The sequence below is a fragment of the Neodiprion fabricii genome, chromosome 2 (genome assembly GCF_021155785.1).
Source record: "Neodiprion fabricii isolate iyNeoFabr1 chromosome 2, iyNeoFabr1.1, whole genome shotgun sequence".
Lineage (NCBI taxonomy): Eukaryota > Metazoa > Arthropoda > Insecta > Hymenoptera > Diprionidae > Neodiprion > Neodiprion fabricii.
This window is the reverse complement of record NC_060240.1, coordinates 2,328,659-2,355,669: the sequence shown is the minus strand read 5'-3', so window position 1 is coordinate 2,355,669 and position 27,011 is coordinate 2,328,659. Positions and strand designations below refer to the sequence as shown.

The following is a 27,011-nucleotide window of genomic DNA, read 5'->3' as shown; positions in this document are numbered from 1 at the left end:
TATGTTTGTTGATATTAAAAAGTTTGTGGGTATTTTGAACTTGATTGTAAAACCAAATAAGATGAGGTATAGAAGTTCGGAATCTACACCTAGAATGATATACATATTCTCTAATCTATGGTTTGTTTTGACAGATATCCTAAAAAAACTTAGAAAAAACTATTTAGAAAAAAAATAAATAAATAAAAAAAAAAAACAATGAAAATAACAAATGTAACAATGTGAAGTAACGATCACAAACAGTCCTATTTACATGGCTACAAAATCACTGACTGTGTTTCCACTAGAGTAAGAGCATATCGATGCGATGCAACTGAAAAGTATGTAGTCTAAAGTAATAAGATGGTATTTAAAGAGATATAATTTCAAATGGCTCAAGTTATTTTTATTTTTTCCTTTATATTTCATGGACTGTGACTTTTTTTCTAATCTTGTAAACGAGACTTGAGTTTTTTTTCCATGCATTGGAATAGATTTCCCATCCATTATTAAGATATTTAATTTGAAAAGTTTGACTGTAGAATTTTTTTTCTACAAATAACCGGTGGACTAGAAAAAAGAAAAAAACTGTTATGAATTAACATGACGTATTCATGTACGAAACGAACTCGAAACTCTGGTGAAAAGACGGCCACTGTCGTTGAGAAAACATATTTTTATACCTTTGTTTAATATTGCTTTATATAAAGTGAAGTGTGTACGAATGTTATATGGGCTATTATTGTACATCAACATTACTACCTTATAACATGGTATTCAAATTAATTCGATACAAAATTAAACGGAATAGCTATGTATACTACTTAAAATAATTGGAATATAAAATTAATCACAATGCATTAGTTACATACCTATATATGTATACTACATATATAAATAAATATATGTATATATATGTATACATTTGTGACTATGAAATTTTTTGGTGTAACTATGATAATATATAAATGTATATATATATAAATGAAAGAAAGAAGTAAAAAGGAAAAAAAATAATATGAAATAAAATAAAAAATACAATTACCCATTACGCCCAACTTACAGATAAGCCCAACTTTGTACATAATATAAATAATGATACAAATAAATAGATATACATACCTAGCCTAACAGTGCGCTTTTACATATTTGATCTCTTATACGTTTCTCAGGATTTTACAAATATTTTTGGGTTTAAATTGATATGCTCTTAATTGGCGCGAGTTTCATTCATTTGAATGTTTCCGACCAATGAGATTCCTTACCCTAATGCTACGAGTTACGACGGACGCCTCTCGCGACGGCAATTCGGTAGGCATCAGGCTCGTTCGATTGTTACTTTGATCGGTGTTTTTAGATCAGCTAACAAATGATTATCAGAGAACTTCTTGTCATACAATGATCTTGACTTTATTTTAACGTATATTGTAATGGTAGACGGCTTCATTCAAAATTAGCGCGCAAATATATGATTAAACATATAACTGTTTCACTGGTGGATTTCGACCACGGAGCAGTAGGAAGAATACAACACTCAGCGATAAAACTTGTACCCAGTTTTGCGGTAACGTAAGAAGAATTGTCTGAATGCGAGTTAAGCGCCTCTTACGGAAAAAGTGAAATTTTTGCTATACAATGTAAAAAAAAAATGAAGGGTGGCGATCGTAACCTATAAACCTCCATGCTGTAAACATCCTCCGTAAATTCGTAAAATACGCATTTGAAGTGAGCGAAAACCAGTGAAAGCCGAGTAATTGCCGTTCCAACCTCAACCGACATTAAATTCGAGGAAAAGGTAGCAAACTGCGAATCGTAAGATTGCCGGGTGGAAGGGGGAGAGCGCCATACGGAATTACACCGCAAGAGGCGCTTAAATCGCACCTTGAGAATTCCTCTTACGCTGCCCCAATATGTCATAACTAGACCAACTTTTGAGCCGAGCGCTGTTCCAGTGTTGTCTGTTTCCTACTACTCCGTGGTTTTGACGGTTTTGAATGTATTGCATTGTGGCATTTGTTTGATTTCCTAACCTAACAATAATTTAACCCTCAAAGGGTGTACACCTTTTGTATCAGAGAATTATCGATTCGTTTCGTCTGTAATTGAGTCTTACCTTTCGGTTACTTAGTATTGCTTTGGTGCTATTTTTGGGTCTTGTATATCCGCAAAAATGTCGACTGACAAAAGGCCACGCGTAATCGTTTTTGACTTAGGTTAGATGTGCACCATAAATTAGAAAAATCATCACTTCATTACAAGATAGTCTTCTTCTCAGTGTACGTAATTTACGTTCTAAAACACTGATTGAACTTCACTTTGATTTTTGGCATTTAAGTTTTCAACACTCTACAATGAATGAAAGACATTCCGTGACCAATCAGCAAACATAAATCCTGTATAGACCTGCCTGTAATGTCACGAATGACTATTGAGACACCTGTTATTCACTTTCTCTGCATTTTCCATCGTTTGAGGAATAGTACAATTTTTAAAATACATCCTAAATATCAGTATAATATATGTCCTCAGATTATACTTTATGGCCGTTCTGGGTCGACACTCACGTAACGCCTCCCTTCAAGAAAGGGTTTGTATTTACTGCAGGATTCAAAAATTTTCCCCTGCAATTTTCTCAATCAGCCCTAACTCTGCCTATTCCGTTGACAGTAATTTGCGCATCTGTTCCAATTTAGAAACGGTGGTCAAGTAGTAGACGCTCTGAATCATAAAATTAAATACTACCCTGAAGTACCGGAGGTTCTAAAGGAGCTGGTAAAAGACGGTTATGAACTAGGAGTGGCATCGCGCACTGGAGAAATTCAGGGAGCTAATCAACTGCTGAATCTTTTAGGCTGGGATAAGTATTTCACATACAAGGAAATTTATCCTGGCTGTAAAGTAACACATTTCTCAAAGTGAGATCTGGATCAGTTTTTTTGAAATATCATCATTTGGATATTGCAGGAATAGGTATTAACTTTTGTCTTCCTGTACTTTTTCAGAATCCAAAAAAATTCTGGCGTCAATCTAGCTGATATGCTATTTTTTGACGATGAGCAAAGAAACATCAAGGATTTAACAAAAATGGGTGTAACGTCAATTTTGGTTCGCAATGGTGTTAATAAAGAAGTTGTTCAAAATGGTCTACGACAATTCGCACAGTAGTTGCAATAATAGGCAAATTAAATAATTTATTATTTTTCAGTTGGCTTCAAAATATTTCAGTAACTCAAATGATGATGCGTTTTATTACATAACAAATTGAAATATTGTTCAAATCGATGTTTTAGTTGAAATAATCAAGATTAGATTAATAATGTATAATACAAAATATATTTACAAATTCACTTTCTGAATACACTAATAGATACGTATAAACATATACGATATTTTAGTGGAAGTTTTATAAACAATTTGATCGGTTCACAGACATGACGTATAAGCAAACAAACGAAAGATCAAACAGAACAATACAAATTTAAACAATGCTTCAGTCTGTGGTCTTCATTCATTGCTAAAAGTAAGAAATAAACTCAATCGTATTCTTTCATTAGCTGATAATACTGTACCGGGCTGTTAATAAATGTGTTGTCAATGTTTTTCATGCGTTGCGATTTCAAGAAAGATGCGCAGGCAACTTCCGGTTTCTGTTTCGAAAAAGTATCCAGATATGAGTCCATGTTACTTTGCTTCATAACACATCTTAGTAGCTCTTTCAGCTTGTCTCTGTCAAAGCTTTTGAAAGGGCAACCACCCTCGTATCTTGGCCCATTTGTATTATTCTGAAAAAAAAATTAAAGCTAAGTTAAAAATTAAGTTAAAAATGAAGCAATAATCAAGTCAAAGCTGTACGGAACTTCGACTGCATGAATAAAAATTCATTTCCTAGAGCTGAGTAGTTTTAGAATGGTGAGGCTTTTGCCAAGATATCTATTTTCAAATATATTGTAATTTCAAGCTCTGTGGAATGATGTGGCTGAAATTATTACAAAAGGATAGAATTTTGAACCTACGCAAATGACACTGCAGTTTGGAGTGTTATAATTTTTGCGAGAACCTTCAAGCCCATACAAATGCCTGATACTATAAGTGAATCTACGAGTATCGGACTGCCAGTTGTGAGAGCATGAGCAAGTACATGTGTGAGGCTGTGAGTATTCAAGTCTCCAGAATACTAGGGATTCGTCGACAGTCATTCCACTGTCTTTCAAGAACAGACTATAGTAAAATCGTGCATTGTGACTGAGTCTATGAAGCCGGCGTAGTGTGAAGTGTAAATGGCTCATACACAGGGGAAAGTTATAAACTTCCGAATCTATATTATTGACAGTTATTCTACTATTTCCGATCTGCCCCCCTTTCATCAATCGCAACTCTATTCTTTGGTGGATAAAGTTCAATCGAGGGTCCGACTTTATCATGTTTGTCAGGCATCCTTTCTCCAGATTAGCTTTATCTCTCGATAGGAGAGACTTGAATAATGATTTGATGAGCTGTTTCCATCTTGAACAAAATATTATTGCATCGCCCTCTCGAAGATCGACAAGCCTTTTCTTTATCAAATCTGGTACTGTCTGAAATTTGACTGAAAATTGAGTAGTAAATATTTGATGCGTGTCTTTTGATTTTCATACAGTGGAGAGAGATTATTCAACGCACGTTTTATGCTGTAGTCTTCGCAGTAGTTGGAATGATTTTTACCAATTATATGAGAGAATATATCTCGTTGCAAAAAGAATGTACTAATTTTGTGCAGCGCTGCATGGAGTGGGTCACATTCCATTGTCGACTCTACAGAGTTTTGGATATTTTTGAACATGCGGTGTATCTGTCTCTGGGAGACATGACCCAGCCTGTATTCGAGCAAAATCGTTTCCCTTGTCACCCAGTAGGCCCACAAATCGTTGGATGCTGAGGCCAGGAGTCTACAACGTGACGGTAAAGTGATCATTGACATGTAATAATCGATTTAAAGGACTCTGATTATTATTCGATAAGCAAAAACCAGTAGTAGCTCTCGGTTAACCTCAAAGTGAAATGGCCAGTTCTGTCATATTTTGAACCCTCGAATAGATATTCTATGTTGCCCTCAAAACTGTCAACTTTGTTGTCGTAAACAAGTTCGAGGTAGTCGATCCGTGTGTCAATACAGGACGTCAGTGTGTTGAAGGCGAGAACCCCTCTCGGGGGTTGGATGTAGAACATTTACGAGAATATGGAGAATGGGCCCCAATAGGCCCCGAATCGAGGTTGCAGTTTCTTATTGACGACTGCTGACTAATTGTTGCTCATAACTATTCCAGCCTTTCATCATGAATTCAGCCACGATCTCTGGAATAGATTTGAATTTGAATTGGTATAGATCAGTGGTAGTGGTTGTCGGGTAATTGTTTTGTTATTTGTTTTGTTTGGAATCCAGGCACGATCTATGGGTAGATTCGAATGGATATAGATAAATCGTTGACTGATCAGTCAACGGATCAGTGATGGTTCTTGGGTAATGGTTTGTCTTTTGTTTTCTAATTCAGGCACGATTTCCGGGTAGATTCGAATTTCAATGGATATAACAGACAACACCAGTGGTAGTTTTGAGTAACGGTTTAGTCTTTTGTTTTGTTTCGGACGCGAGAATTGCGAGCAAGTTGGCCGTGGTCGTGGTCGGCCGTGGTGACGTATCCCCCACCTGCGTATTGCGATTCATTCGCAGTCCGTGGTTTTGGAATTTAGTGTGTTGTGAGAGGAAGAGCGTTGCGCCGTGGTTGGGCCGCGCTGATTGTGAGCCCAGCTGTCTGCCGCAGCCTGCAGCGGAGTGACTGCAAGTTCGTAAGCAGTTGTAAATGTCAATATTCGGTGCAGCAGCTGGGGCGACGATCGAAGATGGATGATTTTGTGGACAAAGATCAATTAAGGGAAACTATCGAGACGTATAATAAATTGGCCGAGAATTTTTCCAATCACGACACTATGCTAAAAGTGAGATTACATCATGTTCGCTATGTTTCGACTATTCGACTCCTGTCTGCTTCCGATATGCTGATCATGTAATCTTCTTTCTCTATTTTTTTTTTATTCTCACAGGATAAAACCGTCCTCTCCTACCTGGCTTATGTCCTCGAAATGCCGGATACGGAGGTCGTTAAACTCGCACTTGACACCCTCGAGATGTTCGTTAAAAACGTTGAAAACTACGGTCACATAACCTCTACTTTTGGTGTCAGAGAGGCACTCGATTCTGTTATTAACAAACACGCTGAGAACGATCCGAAGCTCGCTAAACAGGCTAGGTGCATCAAAGACGATATCGAACGACTAAAACCACCTATCTACAACCTGCATAGTCGATGCCGGAGAATCATTGAGCCTAAGAAACTACAAACTCATGTCATCGTCCTCCACGTACACGGACTGCTCCCGGTACATAGCTTAGAAGATGTCTTAAAACTTGATCTTAATTGGCGTCTCTATCTGAATAAATATCCTACCTTCACATCTAACAGAAACAACCACAACATTTTTTTCTTATTAGGAAACTCGAGCTGAATTAGAAGCTACTTTGATAAGAATTGACGGACTGATATCGCTCGTTGTTGACGTCGAACATCAGCGAGTTACTATGCGAACTCTGAGTAGCCTCACGGCTCGACAAATTGCTGAAATTATTCGAAACAACACCGAGAATATGGAGGCTAGGCTAGTAACAAGGAATAAATACAACCAGGAGTTTTTAGTTAAGCTGGTAAGTTTTTCAGTCAGATTTTATCAACCTTGTGGATGATGGATAATATCACTACTTAAAACGCAGAGTGAAAAAATGGCAATGTACTCACCTTGAATGTTGAATATTAAGCTATGCATTTGTTTTACCCAACTTTTACCATATCTTTGAATGTGTGATACTCCATAATTATTTCACTATAGCTTTAGCTCCACTTTGTTTATCAAATATTGAATGAATCGCTGATATTAGGCAACATAGAAACCAATTACTATACTCGTGACCATTTGATTAAACTCATGACGATTTTGTTTCGTTTGATGCTGTTGACGACACATTTCTTCTGCGTCTCTTTGTGTGTTGTACGTTTATTGAATTGTGCAAACATGTACCTGGAGTTAGGTTAACGAATAAGGTGTGAACCTCAGATATCTTCAATTGAACCAAGGAATTCTTCCAGACCTTGTTCTGTGCCATTTTAAACGAATGTTTGTGTAGCTCCAAAAATAAGGAAATTCTAACCGCAAGTATATATCTCACAGTCAATTCTCTTTCGCCTGTTTAAGTTTGAAAGTCACACTGCCAGCTCAGTCGCTTTACCAGTCCTGATCTTGGGAGTTTGTATAGATTACGAAATAAGTGGCACGAGTGCTTGTTACCACTTGTGGAATTGTTAATTTAACAGGTAAATACAGAGGCCGGAGATTGTGAAGAACTACCTGAATATTTGCCAGAAGAGGATGAACGGGAGGAAGAAAAGGACGGTGTGGTTTCTCTTTTTACTGGTCTACGTCAGAGCGCTTCCTCGCTATACAGATCGACCACAGAATTTCTTCAAAACTCTTTTTACTGGTGAACATGTTAGAATTTCGTTATAGGAAAATTGTAATTATTATTTTATTTATTCGATAAATATGTATAACGTTTGCCCTATACTCAAACGGCACATTTTCGAAGAAAATTTAAATTTGTATTCAATTGGTCTCTTTCCTTACGCAGCCTGGAAAAATTCTTACGCCCATGTCCAATATTACAGGCATCATGAAACACAGGTTTTGTGCTCATTCTTATAGATTTGAGAATGCCAGCACATTTCTTTGATTCTCCAAGCCTGCATTTAATTATCTCTTTTGCCAGATGTACAAACAGTTGATGTTGATGCATACATTGTCTACAAGAATTATGTAACATAAAAGTATGATCTTATTACAAGTTTTTTAATCACAGGCTTAAAAAAGAAAATCTATATTCCATGTTAGGTATGCAGATAATATTGCCATTGACCAATGTTGAAAGATTTTAGACTGTCCAATTGTGCCATTACTCGATTCAAGATGACGTTGAGTTCACTGATTTCGAGGTTCCTTTATGTTCCATGTATCTATGTACCACACTGAACTATAGTATATCCTTTCAATCGTTCTCAATTAAATGAAATCGGAATGGAATTCACATTTGATTTTAACTGATTTGTTAAAATTTCGATTAGCTTCGACATTTAGTTAACGACTAAATTACAAATGTGATACAAAAACGTTACTTAAATATAGGATTCCCTAGATATTCTCTATCTTCATCGTCAATGTTCCAGTAACTTTGTATCTTTAACGTGAAGAAATAAGTATACAAAAAAAGACACATTTTTTTCCGTTTACTGAATAGTTGTTGCAGGCTATAATTCTGATCATGCGAGTTCAATTCTATCTACAAAGCAAGATCTGAACATAGCATTATGTGATAGTAATAATACTCTGAATTGAAAAAGGCAATTAATGAACTTGTTCACGGTTTATATCATTAATTCACTAAGTTAATTGCAATATTCAATAACGAAAGTTTGGCTGTCATTGAATCTCATGCTTTCTGTTACCTAATATTCAGGTACTCATTAGTAATTACTAAACGTGACAACGAAACTTACCTCCGAAAAAAATACTTTGATCCAAAGCTCTCTTGCGGTTTAATCATTCAATCTTCATATTTTTTAAGCTATTGCGAAAATTTTTCGTTTCACATGCAAACATACAAATGTATATCACACGTCGATTACACGATGAATCGACGCTTCTGATGATATACTTTCAATTCTAGAGTCATTAGCGAAAGATTAGCTTTGCCTTAATCCACGACATTATTGCATGTCTGTAATTAACTTTAATTGACAATGAGATATAAATGTCTGCTTAGATGTTATCAATTCTACCTAAAATAATCAAGAGTAAATTTACATATATATATATATATATTATTTTGTTTATAAATATATCAACATATATTTATAAACGTCATATATATTTTGTTCTAATTGTAAACTGTATACCCAATAATATATGTATATTCATTCACTTGGTTAATACATCACGAGAATTTATCAAATGCAGTACCTCTGACTAAAAATAAAAATGTTTGTTTCAAACTTTTCATTTAAATCAAAACCAATCTAAATTCATGTAGATTGAAGCTTGTGAAATGAATTTACATATGTGAGAAATGAAGAAAAATAATGTATTATCTTTAATAATGTATAACTGTAAATTAGACAAAGTAAATATAAGGTATACTTACAAGTTTTCTGTAAAAATTAAATAACCATTCATTCACTGGCTTGTAAGTCTGGTAAGAATACAGCTTCATGTGGTACGTGATAATATTATGTAGAGATATGTGTTGTAAAAACGATTTTAAAGCTGTATAAAAGTGAATACATAATAATTATAATAAAATAATCGATTTGTCTTTGAAAAATTGTAAACATTTAGTCGTTCAATAATCCTTGAATTTGAGACAACGGTTATTTAGTGCGATGAAAGAAAATACATGTATAGGCATATGTATGTAAACACATATATATCGGTATACGGATGTAAAGAATTTTATTGTATGTATAGAATTAACATACAAATTTGTGTACTAGTTTCTAAGATTATAGGACTACAGAACCAGTCATCAATTTTAGCTGCCACTCTGTGAAAGAAATTATTTAGCCTATTACTACGCATAAATTCGGTGGATACATTATTACATAATGGGCATTATAAACTGAACATGTGCCTAAACATATCAAAGGACAGTGATTCCTTTTTTACTGAGCATAACACATATATGTATATCATATCGTATCTTGGGTTCGTATTAATTTTTTTTATTTCTATTTTATTCTTTTTTTTCATCTCTTTTTCCAAAATTGCAGATGTATTGTCTATATTTACATGCTTATTATAATTGTCATTAAGGCAATTTGAGTTTCGAAGCAGGTACATGAGATGAATGCAATGCAAATTATTATTTCTGTTAGCTTTCTGTAAACGTCGTTTCAAACTGGTGTATATCTTGTTGTTAGTGATGTTCAAATATTTTTTTTTTTCTCATTCTTGTCTAAATATTTCCTCTAGTTTTGTTTTTTTTTTTTTGTTTTGGAATTAGCATAGAATAATATGCTTGCGTTACACACATGATTACAAGTTACTCGATGCTAAAGGCATCTATTGCTGCATGTCATCCATAATTCTTATGAAAAATTTCAATCAATTTCTAAACCAATAAGTTGTCTTAAGAAATATAATTTTGTCACTTTAATTACCTGCCTGTAGGCACTTATTTCTTTACATCTTTTCAATAACAAACCTTTTCTAATAAGATGCTTTTTGAGTTGCGTATAGTTTGTTAAAGAAATCTTTTCCCAATATCGTTCTCTCTCAAACGATTTACATTTCATCAACATTATACAGTTGAGTCTACACGTTACAGAGGAAAAATTTGAATATTTCAAAATATTGAATTTGCAGTAAAATAAAATAAAAAAAAATGTATGCGATATATATTTTAGAAAATTTTAAAATTGGATTCAAGTTTTGCGGATATTAAAACTTTCCATCACACAATTATTGATTTCATATATTTGATGCTTAGACATCAGATTGGAAAAGGTTTATTGTTGCAACGATGACTAACTGTAATGTAATCTAAACGCACTTATAAATTTATAATTTCTTTCACTTATCATGTTTTTTTTTTTTTTTTTTTTTTCTTCTGCCTTACAAGTAATTTTGTATAATATTGTAATTTTAATGTATAATTAACTTAGGGACAATTATCGAAGTACACATTGAACATACTTCGCGTAACAATTTTTCTTGGAACTCACTTTTTAAATGGAATTTTAGGAAATAAATATTATTGTTAGAATGAGTAAACGTCACCTGATGGGTCGTATTATGTGTAATTTATGATTATGTCTTAGAGTTACAGTTAGGGTAATAATAGTTATAGGGTCTCTATCGGCTACATCATTTTTCCTGAATCTTCACTAAACACAAATTACAACATAGATATACAGGTTGAGGGGTTTCAATTATTGGCTAGACATTATCAGGGATTTAATCAATATGTTCAACGACCGAGTTACCTGAATAAAAATAAAAATCACTATAATCTAAGTATTATTGAGAGCAAATACAAGAAACCATTTTCGTTATTACAATATTTTGTAGGTAGTGAATTTCGCGAAATTGAGATTAAAAGTTAACAGATATAATGGAGAAATAATCATTTCTAGGTAATTTTTTGGCAGGAAAATTAGCAAGATTCCAAGTGCAACCATGGATTTTTCATTGACTCGGATATATTTATTATACAGTGTACTTAATCAATTGTTGTTCATTTACTTATCAGTTTTTGAAAAATGTATCACATTTTTTAAGACTAACGAAATAAGGTGCCACAGGATTTGTACAATTTTGAAAGTTAATGAAACTATTTTAAGTACATTTTTCCAGAGCTAAGGACAAATTTTTCAAACGTTTATCACCTAATCTTGTACTTTTCGCATCATCTTTTTTTTGATACCTATATTCAATCAGTGGTTTTGGAATCTCACTCGGTTAAGTTTTGGTTTTATTACACAAAAGTTCAATAAGCATGAATACTATTTTCATTTTGAGTAAATAAGGCACCCAACAAGTGAAAATTTTAGGACATCAATACATTACTTTTAAAAACGGCAATCCTCCGTCACTTTTGCCAGATGAGTTGAGTACATTTTCCAAAAATTTCATTCATCACATTTCTCACTGTTACCAAAATTGGTGCTTAAATTTTTCCATTTTATCTTTCCTATATTTATGCTCTCACAAATAAGGATTTACTTATACGAAACGATAACATTTATTGACTAAAATATTTACTAAAAGGAACTATGTAAATTAAATCGAAATTTAACGAATAATTTTTTTTCATACAATTTAAAAATTGAATCTCTTTAGAGTTTCTTACTTTGACATGTGTAACGGTGCTACAAAAAGTAGATGAAAAAAAGGTACTACAAATTCGTCTATATTTACATTGCATGGAACAAACTGCAAAGCACGTGAACCATAATACAAATTTTGTAGTGATAATCTTTGATAACGTGTTGACTTTTTTTTTTACTTTCAGATAAAGCTCAGGGCTGTGGTGTATGTGTTATTTGTTATAGTTAATTCACTGCAGTCGTCGGTTAACAAGTCTTATACTGTACATAATACGCTATAGCTACCTATATGGCACTTTTTCTATTTCTCTTACTTCTGATATTATTTTAATTCATAGACTTGACTTTTTCCTTTACATATCTCATCGTCGCTTGAGTCGTGTGTGTTTATGGAATGTGAAAGAATTACTAATCAAAAAGGCTTCCGAGGGTTACTGAGAGACATACATTCACAAGCTTTACTAGAGTCAACTTGGATGTATCTCATCTTTTGGTCTCGCTGAAGGAGTGAAAAGGACAAAACGTATTTAAGGTAATTCGAGTAAGGTTTTGTGAGCATGGTTCACTTCATCCTTAAGCATTCGCTACGCTTGTTTTGAAAAAAAAAAAAAACAACTAACAATAATTGTATTGATCCGAGTATAAGTCGACTCTCATTTCTGATACAGTATTTCAGGGTGTGTTTCTTAGTTAACGACAAAAATCCTCGGCTTATATTCGGAACAATGCGGCATTATTGTTTTCTTTTTCTCTCCTTGTTACCCTGTTTATAAACCATATAAAAAGTAGTCGATTTATTGCATAGAAAGTATTGAGAATGTATAAGACACGTTGTTATCCAGCAGTTGCCTGGCGATACATTATTGTTTTCATTAATTTCAAATCTTCAGTCAACGTTTCAAACTTCCTTATATGTTATGGTAATGCTCTGCGAATTTTTATCTTTATATAGTCTATAATTCAGGTTTTCTTTTTGTTTCTTTTTCTGTATCAAACTACTTTACCCTATACAGTGCTTTCAATTTTTACAGACGCCTTTGCCGGCTGTGATGCAATTGTTGTATCACTGACCTCGTCGGTTTCCGATTGACTGGATGTGTCAGAAGTGCCCTCGTCATCTAGAACTTTTCTCTGTAGAATAACGTAGCAAAAATTAACATTATACACCGCTTCTCAAGGTATGATAAAAATGGTAGACGAAAAAATTATCATTCATAAATATTTCGTCAAATTTTTACCTTCTGTGAATGTTGTATGTGTCGCAATACTCGCTGGACATCCGGATTGCTTTCTAGAGTTGACGATTGACTGGATGGTGGGTGTGAGTATTCTGAAGTATTTTCTTCATCAGAAGCTAGTACACATTCGGTGTTTGTCGGCGTTTGCTTGGTTCTTCTCATTCTGCAACCTGGTCCAATAGGCCTCCTCGCAATGCTGCAGGGATCAACAAATTCATGTTTAAAAATCGATTCTGTTATTTGTAGATTCCGTTTCACTGTTTGGTAAACGAACCTTCTACGCCTAAGAGAAAAGTTATAGGTGTAACTAGGATCCTCGCCTTCTTCATCGGACCAACTCTCATCACACGCCTCATCCTCGTGATTGCAGAGAGAATCCATGTTGTCTGAACATGGTTTCGATTTGAGGTCGGAATCATTGTGTACATCAGTACCGCTAATTATAATTCCACAAATTTGACCTGGCAGTTTCATAAGTTCATCTTTTCCCCTGTTGAAAAATTGAACATTGAAAAATAATTTAGTATTCCATGTAAATGGAAATTCCGGAAGATACTCGAGTGAAAATTTTTTCTTACAGGCCCTCTTCCTTACCTGTGCGATATAATAACATCGTCACAATTTCCGTTATCAATTGACGATATGAGCCTGTTGGCATTAAGTATCTCGCTGACTTTTCGACCAAGGGTTTCAAGATTATCGTCGTCGCTGCAATCTCTAAGGCGTTCGTTTCCGTTTATGTGATTTTCGTCGGGTGGTTCAGGGCTTGAACAGGGACTAGATTGCATCCTGTAGTGAGTTTCTGAGTTAATGGTATTCCCATTGAGGCATTCGGATTTGCGTCTGGACGACGATTGCCTGCTGGATAATTCCAATATAAATTTGTCTACAGAGACAGTCTGTGCAACAGGGCTGAAATCAGTTTCGCTCAGATCCATCACATCTGTTTGAGTTTGACTATCGACGTACCGATGATGAGCTGCGTCAGTGTTCTGAAATCCATATTGAAGGTTTGTACGATCATTTAATTTCCTTCGTTAAAATACGTCTGTTTCAGTGATGATAATTACTTTTCTTTCATGGTGCGGACTTGTCCTAGGACTCGAGCTGACACCACAACCAGAACCTACTCTACGATGTCTGTATTTACGCTGTTTAAAGCTATTGCTGGGAGCCAATACCGTCTCTGGTTGATTAGATTCATTCAATTGCGTATATAAAGTTGCTTTCACTGGACTCTGCGGAACGTAAATGATAAATAATCAATTATTAATGATAACGAAGTCTAATTCTCAAATAATGGGTTATTGGAGGTGAGAAATAAACATTCACCTGTGGAGATTCAGCAGAAGGAGAAGGTGGAGTCGTTGGTGTTGATGAGGTAGACAAGTTTATTGTTGGATTACGTTTGCGGTGGAACCTCTCTTGAGCTTTGAGCAAAGGATGTACCAGCCGTTTTTTAGACTGTTTGTACCCAGACTGTTGTTCTCTCCTATAAAAATTGGACAATAGGCTATAGTATTATTTACGAAACTATAAGTTGGAATATAGAGTTGAGACGATTGATGGATATATTTTTCATGGTGATATGATTTGGTGTGCTGGAAGTACACAGGTTTCAACAGAATTCCAATTTTCTTGTTGTAAATAATTTGGAATTTCCATCGTTGATTCGAAATTCAAAGGGAGACAGAGTGTCAGTGTCGAGGGTATTATTTTACTTACTTTACAACATCTCGTTCGCGTTGTTCAAGTTGCAATAAAACAGCGCTCAGCTCCAAGTAGAGATTATTAGTTCTTTCGAGCTTACGCTCGTAATGTTCCCTGATATCCTGGGCATGCCTCAGCTCATCTTCTCTGCGACGAATAAGATCTGCCTCAAATCTTGGTGTGCTGCAACTATTAGTTTGCATTTGCTTCATATGCACCCTGATTTCTTCCTTCCAGGATTGCTGAGGATCGTTAAATGTGTATTTGAAAAGTCAGACACAAGGTTTGCCAGCGTGCAAGAAATCCGTCTCATCCTTTACTACACAGTTTCCTTCAATTTAAAACAGAGAAATATTTACTTGTGTTTTAAAATATTCGTCAGGCTTTCTGCTGAGCACTTCCACAGCTGCGATGTCAAGGTGAATTAAGATGTTCTTGAAGGATGGTCTGTTACGCGGCTTGGCAGCCCAACACTGTTTCACCAGAAGTCTGAAACCTTCCGGACAACTGGCGGGAATCGGCAGATGAAGAGAGTTATTACCCACGCCCCAAATTATCGCCGAGGAATCTACGTCTTTGTACGGTATCTCTCCGCTCAGTAACTCCCACAGCACAACTCCGTAGGACCTTAAAATTGGTTAGTATGCTTGTAAGAAAGTACATGGAACGCCTAGCTCTCATTCCAAAATTCACTATACACATATTCTTGCAGTGACAAATGATTATAAATAAAATCGTTTACCATATATCAACTTTTTCAGAACAAGGTTCACTTCGGATAATCTCTGGGGCCATCCACGCGACGGTCCCTGCAAAACTCATCCGCGTACTAATCTCATTCCATTCTCTGCTCGTTCCAAAATCGCTGATTTTTACGACTTCACCACGACCAATTAATACACTGGAAAACATAACGACTTATTACTACCATGAAACTTTGCCAAGACTAAGGTGAGCGTTGAAAATTTTTAAATATATCCGAGTTGCGAAAGAAGATCAGAGGTTTTCAGACTGAATAATAGATACTCGTCTTCTTTCTGAAAATCTTTGCAACTTCCTTCATCAGATACCAACTAGCGAGAGGACTAAACTACAATTGTTCTTACTTGGGACTTTTCAAATCTCTGTGAATAATTTTGTGAGAATGCAGGTAGTGCATTCCAGCTGCAATTTGTCTCGCCCAAGAAACAAGACGAGGTGGAGGTACGGGTTCTCCGGCGCGTAACAAGTCGTACAGTGGTCCATAAGGGCAAAACTCCATGACAATACAGTAGCATGGTGCTTGTGTACAGACGCCTCTGTAAACGATCAACATTATTGTTTGATTATGTTCGTTTTATTTTTTTAAATCAATTTTTGCACAAGACTAAGTTATTAATTATTAATGACAATTTAACACGCAGCAGCGACTTACTTGAATTTTACAATATTTGGATGATTGAGCTTGCGCAAATGGCGTATATCAGTCTCACGAGGTTCTCTGACTTTTTTCACAGCGACTATTTCCCCGGTTAATTTTCCCCTGAACACCGCACCTTGAGCTCCTGAACCAAGCCACTGTAATTCGCTGATAGATTCGAACGGTATCTCCCAGTCATTGGCTGAACATAATTATACGGTCAATAATAAGTACATATCGTTTGCAAGTCAATATTATTACATTTTTGAATACACCTCAACAAGCAAAATCTTGTCGAGTTTTGATATTCATTTTATAAGGAATGTATCCTGGGTCGATCTCTTCGATTCGATTTCTTTTCTAATGTGTTATAGTTGACTAAAAACTAAGCGACTCGTATTTATTTTTTTATTTGCCATCTGACACTTTAAGAGGGTGAAATCACCCTCCAAAGTAAGGTATGTCACGGGACGTTTTTAATTGAGAAAATTGCATTTTTCATTTCTCGTTATAAGAAATCTTCTAGTTGGATTGGTTAAAAAATATTGTTCTACTGGGTGAATCTGCCAAATCATCCCTCGACACGCCTTACTTTAGAAAATAGTTTCACCCCCTTAAAGTGTTTAACAGCAGATAAAAAAAAAAAAAATACTTGTCGCCTAGTTTTTAGTTACAACATATTAAAAACGAGATGAAATCGTAGAGATCGACTTGAGATACCTTCCTTGTTAATGTTGATAATTTTCGCTAACAACTGGCGAGTGTTATAATACATACTTTGGTGTCCTTTAATTTCGTTAACGGCAGCTTTTCCGATTATCGTCCAAACTGGTCGAAGACATCCGAAAATACCCTCGATCCAGCCGGATCTTTGAGCGTCTAGAGTGCCAGAAACGGGGGAGCACTTTGTTCCACTCCCACTCGACTTGCTGTTACTCTCCGTAGTACTGCTATTAGGTAGTGGTATTTCATGAGGACTAGCGATCGTTAGTCCTCCAGCAATGCCGCTCAGCTGCCCCAGCTCTTCTTGAATACACAGCATACTGGAAGCACGAAATTTTTCATACATATTATCCTCGTTCGTCGTAATTTAATTATCAAAAAAAAAATAAAAAATAGCCTAGTTTCTTCGCGAGAGAACTACTGAACTTTATTTGTAAATTCGTCTAACAAAAGGAAAAAAAAACAAACTAATAAACAGGGCCTCGAAACGATATGATCGTTTCAATTTTTTATCCTCTATTTAATTATACTGTAGCAATGAGCGGTTAGAGAAATTTTTATTTTCTATACGATTCTCACATCGTGCCTGAAGTAATTATCATACATTTTTTTTTCCTTATTCTTCCTCGATATCGTAAAAATTATCTCGGCTAATAACGTCACTGTCGCAGATTATGAACTAATTCCTGTTTTATAAGTATAAGTTTATAATTATAATATGAATAAATCACTGGTATTTCCCATTCTCGTACATTGTACATTGTACAATACAAATGTATATACGGATGCAGGACGTAAACACTTTCATATTTGATCAGGAGATTCGCGGGGTATGGCATACAAACAAGGCTACTATCTCGTTATTCTTTGACGTTAGTTGCGTCACGATCATATCAAGTGGGTGGCATTTGTGATCCACCACCTCCTTCCTCCTCCTCCACCTCCTCCTCCTCCTCCTCCTCCTTCTCCTCCTCCTCTTCCTCCTCCTCCTTCTCCTTCTCCTTCTCCTCCTCCTCCTCAAGAATAGTATCTTACAATTGTGACGTAGGTGCTGGAAGGTATCTGCCGCTATTCCTATCATACGTAATTATTGCTCCTCGTTGCGTTATATCCACATTCCGTTTTAAAAAAACCAGCGTCCATTCGATATTTATTATTGGTATATACTATAAAAATGCACACCATTTGCAGCAAGCGATTTAACACTCAAATATTGAGACAGTGAGGCGTTACGGAGTTTTAGACAACGGAAGCCGTGTATTCCCTAATCTGTATAATAATAATAATTTTTGCCTTCCTAAGTAAACTCGACAAAAAATATCGTACATGGCAACTCCGCGATTGTATTCCTCTGCAGATCATTAGGATGTCATAAATTTTGATCCGAATGTTAAACGGTAGAATAGTTGCGTAACATTCAGCCGATATTTATCACGCACGTATATGTAAGACTTGTGTGAATTTCTTCTAGGTGTTTCACGATTCAGTATTACTACGGCAATTTTTGTACAAAAGGTGGTTGAGATAAAAGAAGGATAATAGGACAGATGTCGTCGTCGACGTATTTTGACGACGGTCATAACAATTCACTCGTCTCATGTGCCGATGAATTTACAAGTGATAATTTTTCACTGCTATTTATATAATATGATGGAATGTCCATCGGCTAAATTTACTCTATGTATTTTCCCGTCATAAGCTGCGGCCACGAGACCAAGGTTCAAAACAATGAAACAGCGTAATATTGTATACCATAGCTGAAGCAGCTTTTCTCCGTTTCTCAATATGTGAACAACAGTGCAAGTGATTTCTATACTTCTTCTTCTTATTCGTTGATTCATAATAGCGATTAGTATGGTTTCGAAAGACTCGATTAGGTTGGTGACAGAGAAGTTTACATTTTTACGCGATTTATAAAGAGGAGAATTCGTATATTCATACGGGAGAGAAACTCGGAGCTGAAGTTTAAGGAAATCGGTTATTTGTGTTTATCCGTAAAGAATTTGGGAAACAAGGGTCAGCGCTGGGTAAGACTTAAGACCCCGATGAAAATGGAATGCATATTATTTTATCATGGTTGTTCAAATAGACCCCCCCATTTCTGACCATAAATAATACCTCTTGTATAAACATTCGACATCGTATAACCGTATATTCTTACTTTCTCTTTACCTGAGTTTTGAGCGACATTGTTTACGCGTGTTTAGGCAACATGATGACTATTGTCGTGGCGCAGGTATAAAATTAACGGTAAATTCGCCCGTAACTTAATTGTTTTTCGAAATCGGTTTAACTGTATACAGTATAATAGGTCTAATACACTTTACACAGTCGTGTACACGGTTCTTGAAATTTCTAAACTGTTATAAAATCTCGCGAGTTTGCGTAAGCCGTGGTCTTATCTTTTGATTGCAATGAATTGAAGGCAAGTTGATGCGAGTTGAATTACCCGCAAAGATGAGTATTACCTTTACACACCGTGTTGTGTATACCCTAGTAGCGTTGCCTTCAGTTACAAAAATTTGAACTGTCTCTGTGGGAAGTCTTTCCACTACAGATTCAATACGGAATCTTTCCTGCAGCAACTTTTTGCCACCTGACAATAGACTTCGAATAATGCAAATTCTGATGTCAGACCCGTAGTACGAGGCTGAAGTTAGTAACGTTAAGGTAACGAAACATCAGGAAAAAAATCATTACTGTGCAAATTTCTGAATGACTTTCAAGGAGTTGGTTTTGAAAAATATTAGTATGTTCTGTCTAACATTGTTTATCAAATTTCAGATGATCCTAAAGGTGCGAAGTAACGAGTTCTCCTAAAAATGAATTGTCAGAGTAACGTTACCAACTTCGTCCTAATCCCGTAGTCGAATATGGAAGTAGACACATCGTGTCTGCAGTTGAAGCCTGTAGGCGGACTTACCTCAGAATGTTACTAGGGTACAAGTACATAGTGATAAAACGAAGTGAACTTGACGTCAACGGGTATAGCAGTAGCATATTATTTCGACGCTCCATGATCATATATAGATAGTTATAACGAGAACGAAGCAAAATTTCTCATTTCGGTATAACTAATCACGGATGTAGTAAAAATGATACGCCAAGCGTCGCTTTCCTACTGCATGTTTTAAAGAGTAAATCGTACTGTGGCCAATAGCGTATCATCCTTTGTCAGTGTAGTATAGGTACGTGCCATGCCTAGGCCATTATAACCCGCTTATCGCATAACGCGAGTGGGAGACATTCCAGCGGTTTGTTGTCTGCAGACGTGTTGCATTTAGAAGTACGGACTACTATCAATGGTGGCCTTCAACTCACCTCGAGGTGAGATTGACTGGTACCGTGTTGTCATCGTGTGTCTTTTTGACGAAAAATCTTGCAAACACCATTGTTTCGTTTCAAACATATGGACCGCACCTCACACTTTTGCAATGTCACAATCACAGACGGTTGACGGTGTAACAGAGAATGATAGGATAATCACGTTTCACGTTGGGCAATGCGAAGGAAAACCAAGGGTTCAGATAATCGGAGGAAGTAAAGAAACCGAGACGAGCCGAATTCTTCTCGAGCTCTCAGATTAACGAGATAAAAACGAAATCATGGCAGGGACTGGCAGGACTGAAACAAGTCAAGAGACGGTCAAAATGAGGAAAGGAGAAAAATGATAATAACGAAGAAAGGGACAAGCAAGGCACACGATGCTCTGCGCAGTCTCAACGATTATCCTCCAACCACTTATCTCTTCACTTGCGGCACCAAACTCTGTTCAGTACAAATGCCACCAATGAAAGCGCCAGCGATACTGTCGATTGTCGATTCCGTTTACCGTAAACTCCACCCCCTTCTCTCTCTCACTCTCTTTTCTCTTGCTCCTGGCCACTTCAACTTCTCGCCAAAGTCCAAACTCTGGTCCCATCAGAACCGATGCCAATGTGCTGCATACCGTCTGTGGCAGTAGTACATGAACCTCACTATTATGGTGTATAACGTGGCGGTAAAACTTCCACAACCAGTCCCACTAAACCGCGACTTGTTTTTCCACAGAGACAGGCAGGCCTATTAGCGAACGATAAGTCGAAACTCGCGTGGGCCTTGACGTTCAACTGACGTACACAGTACATTCTACCTACTCGACATATCAGTAACACATGTAGGTACATATCTTCATTACTCAATCCCCACTACCGCGTCCGTCCCGATCATGCCGCTTGTTTAGCCTCACAGCAATCAATGTCTAGGTATGTATAGTAGTGTGTTATGCAGACATCTGTGGATTATACGCCTATTCGCAATCTTCCCGGTTACATACACGCGACAGATTGTGAGCCTCGGACATCTTCTACTAGCGTTAATTTTAAACTCGAACGATCATTGAACTGTGTTTTGCAATATTTAGAGTCTGCGATTCCGCATTATTTCAACTTCGGGATGAAAAAACTCGACAAGTGTTTCTGGATTGCTTGTTCCGTTTTCTTTTTTTTTTTTTAAACTGGCTTCTTTGAGGGAATTGTCGTAAAACTGAAGTTTTTGCGTTCCGATAATGACCGCGTGAAAAGTTCTCGCATCATTTTGCACACGAGTTTCTTTGTTTATTTATCATTATTTTTTTCTGTCTATGTAATGTCAAATCGTAATGAAACAAAGTGTTTTTCCAGATATATGGCCGCGGAGTATAAGGTAAAGATCGTTAATACGAGCTGTAAACGGTGCATACACTGGAACGAGCAAAGACACCTGCACGATTAGCACAACGTCCGATTGTTTTCGGAGATAAGTTATGCAGCAAGCTCCGAAATTTCGTCACCGTTGATATTCACTTTGAGGTTTCGCGAGTTGACACTTCGGAACTTGGTGAAAATGGTAGACTTAATTAGCCTTGAAAGAAAAAAAACATTGAGACTCTTTCTTTTACAACAGTGGTTCGTTTGTCCGTGAAAATTAGATTATCAATCTCATCCCGTCTCAGTTAACAATCGTTCGAAACCATTCGATATTTTAACAATTAATTTCCATATCTATTATTTAACCCGAGTATAAAAATCTTATCTCCTTGGTCTTTCGTTTGTAAACACTTGTAGGATTTATTTTTAAAACTTTGCACCGAAGGTCAGACAGATGCCAGTGACACTCTAAGCGCGCAAAAACCGATGCGCTGCTATATCCCTTTGTATGGTATTATTATTACTTGGTTTTACATGATCACTACATTTTTATTACAATTTTTCAATGTCGCCCTTAATAATATAGTGTTTTACGGTTAGATGTAAAATTTTTTAAAACTTGCATTTATCGCGTCTGTAATTTGCGAACGGATATTTCGATTCGGGTGCAGGTTTTTAGAGAAGGGATCAAGGACGCCAACTTTGCCTGAATAACAGGTCCGATATACTGTAGGGAGTGGCGGGAAATTTGTTAGCAGTTTTGAGAAAAAAAAACAACAAATAACATCACCATATCATATTATCTTATTCGCGCAAAAATCCCCGATGTTTTTACGTTCTATTTCAGTAGTTACATCCTGCTATAAAACAGGAAACAAAAGGCTTGAACCGCAACGTAAAGCTATTTCCAGACTATATATTCTCGTTGATGGTGTACGGCGGCGGTGAGGCATTTTTGTACATACATATACGCTATGCACTGCATCTAAGTTTATATCTTATGCAGACGAGTTTTTGCACATGAAATTCCTCAAGAAAAGATGCAGACCAAAGACCAGTTGTTGAACGTAGTACAAAAACATCGATAACCGATACTAAAGTGTGGTGGTCGAATATTTTCTCGTGAATAGAAAAACAAGGTTTTTTTTGAGAGTTGGGTTCAAAACTTGGAAGGAACAGTATTTGGAACGGCGGATATATCTAATTTTCAAACATGCGGAAATAAAATAACGAAAGATGAATTGTTCGAAATTTTTATTGTCGAAAGTGTCACTGTTTAGAATGACTACTAATCAGTGGCTCAAGATTTCGAACAATTCATTTTTCCTTATTTTATTTTTGCATGTTTGAAATTTCGATATATCGGCCATTCCAAATATTGTCCCTTCCAAGTTTTGACCCCCACGCTTTTGTGGATAGTATTTGAAACCCCTTACCTGTTGGTAAAAATATGTGTCTCCGGCTGGGAGGCGGACAGAACAACCTGATTGACAGCAGCTGCCGCCTTTTCCAATTCTGAAGTATCGAAGGCGAAGGCCTCGGATTGAGACAGCGTGTCTGCTTCTGCCGGGGTGCGCATTCTCGCGCCCCTGCTTCCACCGTCCTAATCCTGCAGGCGAAAATAGAAGCCAAATGTGATTAGAACCGTCAGGGGAGGTCATTGCTGAAAGTGGTAGTTGGCGAAAAACCAAGTGTGTTAGTGTGTGACTATGAATTCATGTGTAGATCTCGACTACGGGGATTTTTCCTTGCTTGCAGCAATGGATATCGTTACAGAAACTGCTGAATTTGAATTTATTTTTATCCGCGTCTGCTTTATCGTATCGTTGATAACTGTATCACATTTTGCAGACTCGAAACGTACGCTGCGGGAATTTCCATCGTTGGTATTTGAGTAAAAACACATATCGCATCAGCATGAGCTAGCTACTCTTCTGTGTATCTTGACATTCTTGACCAACACCGAAATGTAACTAAACAGATTGCAGCTGCTGGATTCTCGTTCCAATTTCTATAAGTTCCTTCCTTTTATCATATATTGGGATTCTCTTTATGTCAGGCCAGCCAAACTGTTCGGCGGTAAACTGATTGTTAGGCATAATATCGTTGATTACTACTCTTTCTTTTGGCACGTTGTTAGTCCCTAGCCAGGTATATATATACCTGGACAAGGGATAGAGAACCCTGATAGTTGTTTTCGAAGAGAGATAAGCTTTTCGTGAGGACTGTACACACAGTGTGCAGCAGTCCTCGGGGTAAAGTCCCCTTCATTTAGTCCCGTCCGTCAAGGTACACGAAATTCTTGGCCCCGTGCAATTTCATTTCGTTTCATTCCGTTCACGGCTATACGACCGGGGTCCCTTTTACCCTCGTGCACTTTGCCCACCAGGCGTCTACTATTTACACCCACTACCATTATCACTACCGCTACCACCACTACGATACCACACTACTTTTGTTTCTCGTCAATTCCCTCCCTGTGTCTCCCCTCGGCCACTCCTATTACTTCTATGCCAACGTCCACCCCGGCGCCAGGAACAAACCAAGCAGACTACTCCTTATCGCTGTTAGAAATCATTCGGGTTTCCGGACACTGTGTATACAATATGAATGACTGAAAATATACTCTTCTGCGGTTGTCCCACCATATCTACTGAATTCATTACCTGCAGCACAGTTTGTGTGTATCTCAGCAACTGCGGGAGGAATTTCTCCTTGGTGGAATAGCAGTGCGATGCATTCGTTTTTTCATTCCTCGATTTCGACTCATTCTTATTCTAAACTTTTTGGTAGGAGAAAATTCTCGGCGCCTGACTTAGTTAGGTGCGTCTTCTTCTTTGCACGCATATACAATATAATCCATGGTCGTCCAAAGCCATTGACCAGCATAGTACGCCGTGGAGTACTACTCACCTCCGCGACTCGCGTGAGCACCTATCTTCGGTTTGTCTCATAAGTGTGGGTGAGTCAATTGTACATGCACGTAGTTTGCGTTGCTCATAAAGCTTGCGGGCCTTGTTTTTTTGTTATGGGGTTTTTTCTTTTTTTTTTTATCAATGCAGTAGCGTGTTCACCTCTCTTTGGTTTGATTATGATTGCGTGTATGCGTGTATTCAATTCTAAATCGGTACATACATGATGCAGAAAGTGAGTATTCACTGTGTTGATCACGTGGACAAATAATATTAAGTATAGTGAATGTTGTTGGTTAGAATGGACTTGCTACAATTCAAGAACTGTAGACTTATCTTTGTGTTGTGGGTAAAAACAATTGGGTTCTGTAGTAACGGTACATGTCTGGGCTTTCTTCCACTTACTATTTCTCTTTCTTCTACCCATAATGTTTATTCGAGAAACGGTAAAATCGTTGCACTAAATGTTGCACTTACGTACAGTGTTTTTCCAGGCATTCATATTTCCGCAGTGTTCAGCAACGATATGTGTTTTTGACCAGCGCAATTTCTGATCGATCATACCCATTTGCAGAATTTTTTTTGAACGTACGTCAATGTTCAGGTAAATTGTGCAGCATAGTTTAATATTGTGTATATAAATTGTAAATTCGCAGTATTCATGATTCATTATTCATATCTTAATGTCTGACTCGTGAAGGGATCGTAGAGAAATATGAAATCACAGGTAGTAAGTCTGCTGACAATGAGTTAATACGTAGAGCAGTACGTGTAGTAAGGATCAAAACAGTGGGTATGGTAAAAATAAGACCATACAGAAGAAAAGATTGAGTTATGCAGAGGATAGGGAAAAAAAAGAGTGAACATTCTTCTGTCGTTGTGTAACCTGTTTCGGGACAAACTATGGCAGGTATGCGAGACCTGCGATCAGACCCTCAGGTGCTTGAGGGGCAGGAAGTCTTCCCGGACTGTACCGCTGCAGGTAGTTATAGAATGTTTGAAGGTGTAAAGGTATTGTACAGACGTCTGTGGCGTACATGTGTGGAAAGTGGTTAGTGTGCGTGTAGATGAACCGGCGTTTGAGAACGATCAAGGCTCGTATCTACTGCTGAGGAGAATCTTCATGATTTCAAAGTGATCGCGATGAGAGAAGCAGACTCGTCGATGTTGACAAATTTTTACCAAAACATAGCAATCATTTAGTTAACAAATCTATATCTCTCGGGTCACGTACAGAGCGGCAACTTACGAAGTATAACATACGCGCGGCGTTAGTTAAAGGCTTTCACTTTCTGCCTTAATACCTTACACAATTTAATATCGTTACAGCGCAAGGTCCAGCTATCGTAGGTAAATGCATGGTCATTTGTTATTGGGTTTTTTCTTTTTTCACTCGGCGTAAACCAACATTCTAGTGCTTGTGACCGGGGCGAAGTAGATTTCAATTTGTTAAAAATACGCGTAGTTGTGTTTTATAGAGACGTGCGTGTAAAGTGGTGTCCTTTTTTCTTACCTGGCCGTCGCGCAAAATGTATTCAAATCCTGTTGTTGGCTTTTTTGTTGTTGTGGATGGCTCGAGCGTCGTTCTCTTCACCTCAATAACGCCTCTCGCCGAATTATGTTCATTATCTCGCGGATCAATTATAATATATTATTCCTCCAGCACTTTTTCTACTCTCTTCCGATAGGTATTTAATAAAATAAAATATCCTACGAAATTAACACACTGCACCTCGATAATAGTGCCTCGCTCCACTGGCACACCTCCTTGATCACGACAATGTCCACCACGGAGACCTCATTCATTTAAGGAATATAAATAAAAAAAAAACACCCCCACGAAGACAGATAGTCGCGACCGAAGCGTCTCTTTGACACTAACACAAAATGGCGTATAACATCGGTGCTGTCCGGTGGTGCGGGTCCTAGCGTCGTCGCGTGCGTGCTCCTCACTAGCTCGAAACGCCTCCAGCCTGCAGGGGGACGCCGAAGCCGAAGCATACGAAGCTCGATCCGTTCTCTCTCGGACCCGCTTCTCTCGTCTCTCGTCTCTTGCCTCTTGCCTCTCCCCGCTTCCTTGCGCTTCCTAAGCGCTGAAAGGCAGCTCGAACCCAACGCCACGTTCACTTTGCCTGCAGGTTTCAGCACGCTGGAACGGCGTCTGCTGGCCCGACGAACGTCCGCGCCGGGTAGAGTCCCCTTCGCTTTACTCCAGGTTGAGAGTTTGTGTCTTGCCGCCTTCCTTCTCCTCCTGCTCCTCCGCTGTCTACCCTGCCACCAACGTTCGTCCTTTTCCCGCTCGTTCGCTGGGCCCTTAGCCGTAGAGTCGCCCCGTCTCGTCGGCGGTCGATCGTCCAGTGACGTCATACCGTCGGCGCAAGGGTTGCTGCCGCGTACTGTGCGCAATATTACAGAGGGTG

General features: G+C 37.5%; 4 protein-coding genes across 7 annotated transcripts; 2 read left to right on the top strand and 2 right to left on the bottom strand.

Moving 5' to 3' along the window:
- The first annotated feature begins 1,880 nt into the window (after positions 1–1,880).
- Positions 1,881–3,578, top strand: LOC124174586 (magnesium-dependent phosphatase 1-like). The gene is made up of 4 exons (XM_046553803.1): positions 1,881–2,192; positions 2,509–2,566; positions 2,673–2,894; positions 2,982–3,578. The coding sequence occupies exons 1-4, from the start codon at positions 2,150–2,152 to the stop codon at positions 3,142–3,144; spliced, it is 486 nt and encodes a 161-aa protein (XP_046409759.1). The 5' UTR covers positions 1,881–2,149; the 3' UTR covers positions 3,145–3,578.
- Positions 3,513–7,286, bottom strand: LOC124174581 (DNA primase large subunit-like). Of its 2 annotated transcripts, none has more exons than XM_046553796.1 (5): positions 7,087–7,286; positions 5,006–5,310; positions 4,639–4,904; positions 3,993–4,564; positions 3,513–3,761 (listed from the first exon to the last, which is right to left on the bottom strand). In XM_046553796.1, exons 2-5 carry the CDS (start codon positions 5,182–5,184, stop codon positions 3,513–3,515), a joined length of 1,266 nt encoding a protein of 421 aa, XP_046409752.1. In that variant the 5' UTR covers positions 5,185–5,310; positions 7,087–7,286. The 2 variants fall into 2 exon arrangements, with proteins under 2 accessions (XP_046409752.1, XP_046409751.1); XM_046553795.1 differs by lacking the exon at positions 7,087–7,286 and adding an exon at positions 5,663–5,778.
- LOC124174585 lies at positions 5,798–10,200 on the top strand. Its single transcript, XM_046553802.1, has 4 exons — positions 5,798–5,952; positions 6,058–6,393; positions 6,506–6,715; positions 7,380–10,200. The coding sequence occupies exons 1-4, from the start codon at positions 5,857–5,859 to the stop codon at positions 7,548–7,550; spliced, it is 813 nt and encodes a 270-aa protein (XP_046409758.1). The 5' UTR covers positions 5,798–5,856; the 3' UTR covers positions 7,551–10,200.
- Positions 10,044–26,493, bottom strand: LOC124174575 (mitogen-activated protein kinase kinase kinase 12). 3 transcript variants are annotated; one of them, XM_046553784.1, is made up of 14 exons: positions 26,105–26,493; positions 23,116–23,288; positions 17,067–17,332; positions 16,305–16,491; positions 15,997–16,188; positions 15,633–15,791; positions 15,250–15,517; positions 14,906–15,132; positions 14,513–14,672; positions 14,251–14,418; positions 13,775–14,172; positions 13,455–13,670; positions 13,181–13,376; positions 10,044–13,073 (listed from the first exon to the last, which is right to left on the bottom strand). In XM_046553784.1, exons 2-14 carry the CDS (start codon positions 23,256–23,258, stop codon positions 12,948–12,950), a joined length of 2,706 nt encoding a protein of 901 aa, XP_046409740.1. In that variant the 5' UTR covers positions 23,259–23,288; positions 26,105–26,493; the 3' UTR covers positions 10,044–12,947. The 3 variants fall into 3 exon arrangements, with proteins under 3 accessions (XP_046409740.1, XP_046409741.1, XP_046409742.1); XM_046553785.1 differs by lacking the exons at positions 23,116–23,288; positions 26,105–26,493 and adding an exon at positions 20,334–21,139; XM_046553786.1 differs by lacking the exons at positions 23,116–23,288; positions 26,105–26,493 and adding an exon at positions 17,765–17,875.
- Positions 26,494–27,011: the final 518 nt, after the last annotated feature.